Raw genomic sequence first — 11,182 nt, forward strand, 5'->3', positions numbered from 1 at the left:
AAAGAATTTAAAAAGAGAATTGGGGAGGGAGGAGAGGAGGGAAGGGTGCATTCTCTTTGTCTCTGTATGACTGGTTAAAAAGAAAGTGGAGTGTGAGTATTACATCAGAAGGCGTGTGTCCTTTTATGCCTCTCTGTCTCCAACATGAACAGGTGACATGGAGATCAGCGGCCCTCCACCCTGGAACTCTGGCGCCTGATACTCTCCTATTTGCGCCTTCCGACCTTGGTCGCTGCAGCTTGGTGTGCAGGGCTTGGTATGAACTCATCCGGAGCCTGGACAACACCCGGTGGCGGCAGCTGTGCCTGGTTGCATCGAATGCCGTCACCCAAACTGCCCCAACCAGCCAGAAGTTGAACCCTGGTCGTGGAGAGAAGCCTTCAAGCAACATTACTAGCCTCAAAAACCTGGACCAAAAACAGCCAGGATTTGGAATCATCCAATGGCTTTCTACTTGTTCAGGAGGAAAAAGGATCGCCGTGTCCTCTGTGTGGGGCCTGGTTGTGAGTTTTGACAACCTGCGGAGTGCTTGCTCTCAGCAAGTGTTTATGACAGAATTGCTCTTGCCAGGAGTGTATGAGGAACAGAGTGAGATTTTCCTCAAGGCCCCCGTGGAAATTATGGGGAAGGCAGCTTGGTGATGTGGCCCTCCGGTGAGCTTTGGACCAGCATTGCCCAACCATGAGGTTGTGCAATTGGTCTTCATGCCAGCCGGTTACACCTGTTTTGTCTATAAAGTGAGTATAAATGCATTTGAAGATGTAGTTTATGTCATCTATGCTAGGACGCTTGTGCCTCCCACCCAATTACTGTTAATTAACATAAGTTAAGGTAATTTAAAAAAAAAAAGTGAAGTCGAAGGCTTTTCATGGCCGGCATCCATATTGTTTTTGTGGGTTTTTTCGGGCTATGTGGCCATGTCTAGCAGTTCTTCTTCCTGACGTTTCGCCAGCACTGTGGCTGGCATCTTCCAGGTCACACATATATATATAGCCAAGTCCTTTCCAGACAAAAATCTCTGAAGATGCCAGCCACAGATGCTGGCGAAACGTCAGGAAGAAACTCTGCCAAACATGCCACATAGCCGTAATAAAAATGTTTGTATTTTTTTACATTTCCATTCCTTCCACGTTATTAATTGCATTCTCTCCACCTCAGCTGTGTATATAAATATCTGTCAATTGAGACAACTCCCATCTGATGAAAGGGGTTGCAGTGTGCAAAATCTTATGCCAAATAAAACTTGTTAATTGTGTTTTTATATACTGTTGGAATAGAAGGGTAAATACAGGCTGAATATCCCTTATCTGAAAATCTGAAATACTCCAAAATGCTCCCCCCCACCAAGACTGACTGAGAATGAAACCTTTGCTTTGTGATGTCCAATATACACAAATTTTGTATTATGAAAAACATATTAAAATATTGTTATAATTACCTTCAGCTACGTATAATAAGGTGTACACGAACATAAATGTTCAGCTACCATCATCTCAGTCAGTATGTTGCCTGTTGTGGAAGTTATAAGACCAATGCCTTTGGCAGGCACCAATGGGAGATCTATGGCTGCTCTAATCCAAAGAGTATGGATATTTTCATTTCATCAGGCATGAATCAATGCAGTTTGTCCCAAGTACAGGTTGGTGAGGTGCATACCCCCTGCCTCCTTAAATGTAGGAAAAGAAGAGTGAACTGGACAGCCAGTTTTCTGTTTGAGGCCAGGTTCTCTGTGTTGGTATTGTTTCTCTGGGGAAATTAATCTTCTTGATATTTTCTTGATGTTTGCTTGCTGCAAAATGGGTTGATAGGAGACCTGGTGGCACAGTTGTTAAATGCCTGTACTGCAGCGACTCACTCAAAACCATAAGTGTTGCAAATTCAAACCAGCAAAAGGGCTCAAGCTTGACTCACGCTTGCATCCTTCCAAGGTCACTAAAATGAGTACCCAGATTGTTGGGGGCAATTAGCTTACATTGTTAAACCGCTTAGACACTGTTAGTTCAGTATGAAGCAGATATAAAGAAGCTGTTGGTTTTTTGTTTTTGATTTGGTTGTATTATTTCTCTTAGACAACCTCAGTCAGTCCAGTTTGACAATTGCAACTTTGAGAACAGTCAGCTGCAAATTCATGCTCCAGGAACCTGCCAGGTCAAATTTTGCACTTTCAAGCCAGTCCGCATCAATTTCCACAGTGTGGCCATCAGTCTCCTGGAAAATTGTGATTGTTTGTTGGGAGTGAAAATGCCTCTGTGACGGTAGAAGGTTGTCCATCTTGGACAGGAACTGGGCCTGCAAGCACTGACCACATTGGCAAAGTCACGCTCGTGTTTCTGCAAACTCCAGAGCCACCCATTTTGTAACCTGTCAAAGTTGGAAGTCAGGGACATCTGCCAATGAGAAACACAAGGACCTGTGAAATTGGTGTAGGTGAGGACCTGGGTAATATATTCCCTGCTTCACAGACTCAAGGAATACCAAGAGAGGGTGTGAGAAGGAGAACGACATTGTTGGAAATCTGAGCACACACACAAGAGGAGGCTGTGACGATAGACACGGATTCTAGTGACAGCGAACTGAGCTTAAGCAGCGAGAATGAGGATGACGATGAGTCAGTGTACAAACTGCCTTACCAGGCCCACAGTCTGAGCCACATGCTGGCCAAAGTTATTCATGGTAGGCTGCAAACCAATGGGTTAACAGCCCTCCAAATGACTATGAACAAAAACCCTGCCCTCAGGAGCTGCAGAAAGACAAGAGGCCAGTCGCTTGCCAGCGCATTACAAGGATTCTCACTTCGGAAGTGCCTTTTCAGAGATGGAAAGGGTGGCGTCTTTGTTTGTCCCAGGGGCAACCAGAGTGGAGGGAAGCATCTTTAAGGACTTGACCTATGCGATGAGATGGCATACAAAACAGTAAGGTGCTTTAAAAGACAGGCAGTGAATCTTACTTGCCATGCTTAACCTGTGGTTGTGCTCAGCTAGATTTTTCCTTTTCAGACTGGTGTCTTCACTGTCTTGCATTTGTGCCTATAAATAGCTGTGAATTTATGTCAACATAGTGTAGTGTTTTTAGCTTGTGGACCCACTCTGGAACCACGGTTCAATTCCCTGCTCAGTCATAGAAACCCACTGGGGTGATCAGGTGAGAGTTACACACTCCAGCCCCAAGAAAACCCTGTGCCTTAGGTCCATCAAAGTCAGAAATGACATGAAGGCCCCCATATAGACTGCCAAAATAAAGCTGCTTCAGGTCACTTTGTAGGTATGCTGTTTAAATGATGGCATGCATCCTAAGATCTGAAGCTGCGCCAAAGCTGCGCTCCAGTCCTGAGTGCGGCTTTGGCGTGGCTTCCAGACTCTTAGATGCATGCATCATTTAAACATCCTACCTACAAAGTGACCCGAGCAGCTTTATTTTGGCCTGTCTGTATGGGGCGAAGACACATAAAAACAACAATATATCTGCTTGACCACACTTTTATAAAAGACAGTAGAGAGGTAGAAGCTAATGATTTTGGATTTATATTATTTTTTTAAAGTTGAATTCTGCCATTTATGTAAATTATGCAAGTTAAACTAAAGTGTGTGTATGATTTCGGTGATTTTTCCATAATTCTGGGAAAAGTTGTGGAAGCGGTTGAAAGCCCTTGCTTCGAACCATTACAAATCTACCAGCAGCAAATCAGTGATGCCTTTGAGATAGAAATAGAAATTTTATTTTTAACCTTCCTCTCCTGTAGGATTGAGGTGGCTTACAACACAATAAAATAACAATAAAACATTAAATACAGCATTGAAATAAAATACAATAACACAGCCTACAACAAAAGCCCTTATCCCCCCTCCGACCATAACCATAATTCACAAAAACAATACTAAAATAACATCTAAATTAATTTTAAACATCAAACGACAGAGGATGTCTTCATAAACTCAAAACAAATAGCAAGAAGAAATTTGCTTGTCTAAAAACAAATGAAATGACAGAACAAAATGAAATAAATGAGAGAGCTGAGATTTCTAGAAGTTGAACTCTGCAGCTCTCCACCTTTCTCCATAATGAAAACACCCACAACCACCTGCTACCCATTTTACTATGAGCAAAACCAAAAGCTGAGCCCTAAGAGGGTGGCTTAGTCTGATGAGTCACAAGCTGAAGGTCTGAGCTAAAGGCCTGGATTTCACACAGCAATCCTGTGATCCAGAATTTCAAGATGAAGGACTTTCTTTTTTCATTTTTGTGTATGGTGCAAGTCATATGTTGCCTCCCCCCCGGTCATCTCCCTTTTTGAAAATGGCCAGTCTTTCAATCACTTACAGTTTGATGTTATGTTCTTAACCATACTGGGCTCTTTCATAACCAGATATGTGACATGTCCAGCTCAGGAGGGGTTGTGTGAATCATCCCTAAGAGGCAGTGCAGGCTGTGGGAACCCTCCTTGAGTGGACATTTCTACTGCAAAGAATTAAGAGCTTCATCCAAGGAAGGTGCACAAGCAGCAGGGTAAGATTTTCGGCAATGTGTGACAGTTCATGACAAGGTCTTCAAGCCGTGTGGCTTCTTTCCCACATTGGTGAGGCTGCCTTCCTGGGCACTCATGTTCTGGTTTTAAATTTTGTGTCTGATTATTTGTCCCAGGAGCAGATAGAAACTAGGATCTAAGTAACCAAGTAAGTAAAATGGCTAGAATATGGTGGGGGTCCTGGTTATGTAGAAAATCCATATCAGGCCCCACATTAATTTTCTATGCAACTCAGAAAAGAGTCCTCGATATGTGAAGGCTGTATAGTTACAAGTGCTGAAAACAGGGGGATGGTTTCTACTGATTGCCCTCATGTGGGCCAAGCAGTGCTTCATCTTGTTAACTTTCTTGGCAAAACCAAAAGGGCAGAAGTTTGAATGGGATGCAGCATTCTTCAGTGTGAGGCGGCTGTGCCTGGAGCCCATTTGGCTTTTGAGTAAAACATTAAGTGGGAGTTTGTGTGCTATTTGTTTACATCACTATGTTTCCCAGGCGAAATGTTTTCGGATTACACCTGCATTTTTCTGAGAAGCCTTCACCCGGGCTTTTCCAAGTCAATAATTTGCTGCGGGTCTCACTTTGTAGAGAGAAGGAAAAGGATTGTAGAAGAGAGGATTTTAAATAGATGCTTTCAGCTTGAAATAGACGTTTTGTTTAGATAGTGAACAATTAGGAATTGGATTCTTATTTGTTTTGGTTCTGGTTGCTGCCTTCACAAGATTTGCAAGAGGGGAAGATATGTGAGAAATGGTGATCTCCTGTTTTCATCATAAGAACCTCTGAGGTGAGGATAGGTGAGTTTTACTCCCAAGTGAGAAACTGAGGCCAAGGGGAAGAATGAATGGCTGAAGGCAAAATGGAATTGGGTTCCTTGCACATCTTGAAGCCGCCCCTGAGAAAGCCAGATTGGGGCTGCGGCCTTTTTACTGGCCCAAAAAAAAGCAGCAAATCCCCCTTCTTTTTGTCCTGGCTTTTCTGCTCCGCTGTGGATGGAAACTGGCTTTCAGATGCTCTGGCAGCATGCGACGTGCAAACGACGCACTGCCAGAGTGCCTGGAAGCCGGCCCACATATGGGCAGCCAGGCAGCATGAAGTCGGCTTCCAGGTGGTTTTAGAGCATGCTGCATCAAAATGCTTTGCTCTGAAGCTGCCTGGATGGCAGTGCAAAATGGCGGTCTGTTTTGCCCCTTGGATGCGCCAATGCCTGATCCCTTCCCCAGCAAATGTTGGGAAATGTGTCAGTTCAAAATTTCAGTTGAAACTTTTTGTACTAAAAACCACTGAGTCTCTGGAATCCTGTTGGTGTGCTGTGATCACAAAGGTGGCTGGCATGAGATAAGGCACTGGAGAAACAGGCTGCCTGGAATCAGATTTTCCCTGTGTTTCCTCACCATCCTGGATAAAAGGGAAACCATAGCCGTAGGATTCTGGCCTTGGAGATCAAGGGCATTGGGCATTGATGGCCAGAGTTTGCATTACAGTTTTCCCAAGCTCTTGTTGACCCAACATGGGACTGCCTTTGTGAAATAATGAAGACTTGGAAGCCAAGTGAAAACTTGGTGCAGTCTGTCATCTAGAGATGATAGTAGACACAGTGTGCTTGTGTGATGTACAGGCTTGCATTATACCAGATCAGTCTGTTTATCCAGCCTAGTGTCTCCAGTGACTGACAGATCTTTGTGAACATATTTTTAAAAAGTGGAGGGGGGGGTCATACATTGAAAAATGGGGGCCCTCTAAAAAACAAAAAAGGTGCATTATTTCTTATGCTACATTCATGCACCTACATTTGCACATATTTTGTCATTTTTCACCTTTTCTATGGAAATGTACATACACGCTGTTGACAGAAGCACCTCTGTACATGTGCATTAAAAACAGTTATCTTGGAACAAGTGATGCATCACAATAAATTGAGCCCAGTTTATTTTGTCAAAACGCCTTGTAATCTGTGGCTGCAATCCTGCACCCATGTGTTTAAGAGACTGTCCTACTAAAATCAAAAGAAATTACTTTAGAATAAACATCTCTTGAGTCAGGCTGCAAGTCAAGAAGACAAATAAACTGGCAGTGCAATTGTAGGCACTATTACTTGAAAGTAAATCACACTGCCTGTAGTAGGGCCTGCTCCCTTGTAAATCCATGTAAAATTGCAACCCAGGTTACTCTACCATCTGCTAATCCATTTTAAATGAGCTGTTATTCTTTTAGAAACCAGTATTGTTAGTTGTGATAAACTTCTTTCCTTTCCTCTCAATAGCTTGGGTCCAGGATCTACCGTCCACTTGCAAATGGTGCCTCCACTCACTTGAGGGGGGAGGATCTCCTTTAGTAGGGTTTTCTGGGCATCTGTGTTGTATTTTGGGGGATGGTGGTGGAGGTTCCCTTCAAGGAGAAAGGGGGCAGGGAGAAGGCTGTAGACTTTTAGCAGCCCAGCTGCATACAGCTAATTCTGGATGCAACTTAATGAAACTTGATCACATATCACCAGATGAATTAGAGCCATAGACATCCCATTGAAAAGCAATTAAATTTTACCTGCAGAAGCCACTGAGAATTTTTAGAAACCTTTTTTAGGCTGTATTATAATCTGTTCCACATTTCTTTTCTTTTTTAAAAGGAATATTAAACCATTCCATGTAAAGTTTTATTAAGGAAAACCTGTATATTGCAAAATAAAGTGCTATATTTTAAAACACAACACATTTCTGTAAATTGTCCTTTTTTCCAGAATACATATATTATTTAGGTCAGGTAGGCAGCTGCAAAGGAATACTTTCAGTAAGGAGTAAGAGGAAGAAATATTTGTAGATATTACTTTGCCACTGTCAAATAATGGTTTGGGTGGAAGATGAAAACTGTCTTGACCTGAGAAAGCATCCTTTTTGGACCACAATTTCTAGAATCCTCAAACTAGCACCCTCCAAAATTATAGTTCAGACTAACATTTTGAATCTCAGCCTCTTCCTAGCTATTTGCTCCATCCCTAAGAGCATGGAGAGTGGGACTGCTGTGGTGACACTAAAACTGTTGTTTCTCAATGGTTGGGTCTGCAGATGGTGTTTGACCTCTCTCAGGCAGCAATGTTCCTATACAGAACTGTGTGGTTAACGTATTACATGCACAAATATAATTTAATAAGTGCAATACTGCTGATGAGAAACTGACAGTTGCTTTCTAGTATGTCAAAACCTGATAACCCAATGGAAACAAAATCAAGTCAGTTGTCCTTTCCTTTTCTCACTTTTGTATGCCATTGTATCTGTTTAAAGAAGGTGTGGGATACACTCTTCTGTGCTCCCTCATTTTAAAAGATGGGAGAGTAGAATTGCAAGATGGGAAATGTCACTTAAAAAAACAACAGTTTCCAATTTTGTAGTAAAATGCCAGAGGGTTGTTAGGCTCATCAGCTACCCTGAACCTGGCTCATGCTGTGAATAGATTTCGCAGTGAACAGGAAATCGAATAATTCCTCACTAATCACAGGATTTTTGTAGCCGTGGAGTAGTATATGCTGTCTCCCTTGGAAATGGGCAGCTCTCTTGATTTACTCACTGAGGGAAGAAGAAAACCTGTGCATTAAGCAGTTTCAAACTACTTGCACATAATGCGCTTCCTTACATAATAGGAATGCTGCAGTGATTACAGACTTCACAAAATTGAAATTATACTTGTGTCTGTGTGTAAGTAAGCTGTGAAGTCAAGAGGGTGGAGAGACAAGAGGAAGCTGAAGCAAAATAATTAAATCAAGCAAGGTACAGGGAAAGAAAATGGCCTGAGTGTTGGAACATAAGGCAAACTTTTAAAAAAATTGGGAGGATGTTTGAAGGCCTACCATGTGTTGCAAAAAGCAAAGCAGCAGGCTGTTATGAAATTCCTTGAATTAGTTAGACCATTGTTCTGTTCTTCAGACTGGCAGTCTCTTTCCAAGCACTGATCAAACCTAAAACCAGATAATGTCAATAATGCTCAAGCTTCACACACAGTACACTCATTTATTTCTGCTCACACACCAAGTGAAAAGTAATAGATCTTTGGGTGCAGCTTTCTATTTTGTGCAACCACCTAAGACAGCCTTACAATAGCCATAGCTATCATCAGAAAATAGGGAGACAAGCTCAGCAATGACTAGGATAAACATTTAGTCTTAATGGCTTGAAAAAGATACCTCCTTGGGAATACTACAAATGTAAATGCTGAAGACTAAGAGCCCTCCTTCCGACCACCATCTTGAGGGGGAGAGAGGCCTGGCCTGAAGACTAAGAGCCCTCCTTCTGACCACCATCTTGAGGGGGAGAGCGGCCTGTTATGTTTTATTTTGACTTTGGATATTGTATTGTACTTCCTGTTGTACACTGCTTTGATCTAATTTGGAAAAGTGGTATATAAATAAACATTATTAGTATATTATTTTTAAATTTAATTCTTACCATCATGACTTAAACATGTTTTCAATTTGTAGCATTTCTGCTACTCTTAGAAACTATATAAGAACTGTGCATACGTTTAAACAAAGATTGACTAAGCCATTAGTATATGAATAACACTGCTTGCATTTAAAGTATTTTAATGCAAATTGTACGGGAGGGAAGAGATCATCATATAGCTACACAGAACTCAGATAACAATTGACAGTAAAATCTGTAGTTGATGTTGATGATCCACCCTTTGCAGATGTCCTCAACATACCAGTGCAGACCTCTGTTGTTAGTCCCAACCTCTGGAGAGAAGCAAAGTTTCTCACTCGGCAACAGCAAAGAAATTATCCAGTTGTTTTATCACCTTTATTACAAGAAATTAGGCTGAAAATCTTTGACTACCAAAAAAAAAAAAGTCAACATCATCTGGAAGAAAGAAAAACTTGAGGTGGTGGCAAGAATAGCAATGCATTCCTTTACAAAATTGTGCAACACAGAAGAAAAATCTGGAAAGGAGCCATTGTAGTCCTCTAGTTCATCCTGCGTTTACGACGTCCTCCTGACACCTTGTACTTAGGTAAGGGCAAAGAGAGAATCGCTAGCGTGTGCTCATCGAGTCCAAAGAGGCCTTTGGTTTTGGAAATCTTCAGTCTCATCGCTTTGGCAATATCAATGATCCTGATATGAAAAAATAAAACATTGTACAGGCACAGATAATTATGCTCACATTCATCTCATAGCAGTCTGCTCTTCCTCACTGGTTAGCTTTGCCTCTTTATCGCTTCTTCTCAACTATCATACCAGTGATTAATAAGCTCCTTGGAAAAGAGGCCTGCATTTTTGATGTGATTTAATATGCTATGCCATTATATCAACTGCACACTTTTGAACAAAACATCTGTGCCTACAGATTAACTACTACCTCACATTACAGTAGATAAGCCGATTGATAGGCTTACTTATCTACATTTACTTACATTTACATCTGTGGCCTGTAGACCTCCAAGGCTGGTTATTGCTCTCCAATCCCAATACCTTCACCTCCCTCTAATGTCATTGGTCTAAAACACACTGGAGAAATAATCCAGTTTGAGGCCACTTCAACTGCCCTGGCTCAGTGCTAGGGAATCCTGGGGACTGTAGTTTATTGTGGCACGAGAGCTCTCTGACAGAGAAGACTCAATGTCTCACAGAACCACAGTTCCCCAAATTCCCTAGCCTTTGGCCAGGGCAGTTAAAGCAGTCTCAAACAGGGTTATTTCTGCAGTGTGTTTTGGACCATTGTTGAAAACTTGGGAGATGCAGAGAGAGTGCATTACATCTGGCTCCTCGGTTGTCACTTTGAGAATGGAGAGCCTTCTTTGTGTGTGGAGACTCTCCATGCATTTCTGAGCTCTGACTTCTTACTTGCATGGAAAGTCTCCAAGGCCAGAAGAGGCATGCTATCACGCAGTAAAATACTGAACTGAAGAATGTATAAGGTAACACATAAAACTAGGTTTTCTACTGCAATTTAATAAGGGAACAGATTCTGAGTACAGTCATGGAATTACTCTCACCTGCTATCTCGCAGTTTCAGATCCCGCTGTAAGACTGTCAGGTCTGTTTCAAAGTTGTTAATATGCAAAGCAAGGGCAATGGTATAGGCAGCTATCTTAATTTTCATTGAAGCGGAAATTTGATTATTTATCCTAAAACATAAAATGATGAGTAAGGAAAACAAAGTGCTAGAAAGTATACTGTATTTGTGTGTGTACCTCGCCCCAATCCCTCCCTAATGAAACACCAATGTAGACATTCTGCACCATATCAATTGAAATTGTGCTAGTGAAATACAAATTCTGCATTTTGCTTCATTTAAAGAAATTTGAGTAAATTCCTCCAGTTTACAACCATATGTTAAATTCAGTTTTTAGCCATGGTGAGGGGAGATGGTTCCTCTATAGCTTGGCTATGGGGGAGTATTTTATGATAAAAATAGCAATCAGAGCTAGCCTCTTATGGTCTTTCAGAACCAGAGATGCAAAAATTTAATGACTCTTAGTAAGTGCGGATGCTGTATTAAATGTAGAATTTGGCTTCCTGGGCATCACACCTTCCTTTAGAAAAGAAATGTCTCTAGCTCTTAAGACTCCATAATAGATCGAATACATTTGATGAAATCTCTGAGTCCAAAGCTGGCCTCTCAGGATTTCTAAGTCAGGGTCATTTTAATATTCTGTATTAATGTTGCCAAACTAAA

At 41.7% G+C, this 11,182-nt stretch overlaps 1 protein-coding gene and 1 pseudogene across 1 annotated transcript; one reads left to right on the forward strand and one right to left on the reverse strand.

The window, feature by feature from the left end:
* LOC121920562 overlaps positions 1–2,360 on the forward strand; it is a 2,498-nt pseudogene extending 138 nt beyond the window's left edge.
* A 6,712-nt stretch (positions 2,361–9,072) lies between these two features.
* On the reverse strand, positions 9,073–10,680 carry LOC121924355 (DNA-directed RNA polymerase I subunit RPA49-like). The gene is made up of 2 exons (XM_042455753.1): positions 10,500–10,680; positions 9,073–9,618 (listed from the first exon to the last, which is right to left on the reverse strand). Exons 1-2 carry the CDS (start codon positions 10,604–10,606, stop codon positions 9,471–9,473), a joined length of 255 nt encoding a protein of 84 aa, XP_042311687.1. The 5' UTR covers positions 10,607–10,680; the 3' UTR covers positions 9,073–9,470.
* Between the last annotated feature and the right edge of the window lie 502 nt (positions 10,681–11,182).

This window comes from Sceloporus undulatus, chromosome 2 (assembly GCF_019175285.1).
Source record: "Sceloporus undulatus isolate JIND9_A2432 ecotype Alabama chromosome 2, SceUnd_v1.1, whole genome shotgun sequence".
Classification (NCBI taxonomy): domain Eukaryota; kingdom Metazoa; phylum Chordata; class Lepidosauria; order Squamata; family Phrynosomatidae; genus Sceloporus; species Sceloporus undulatus.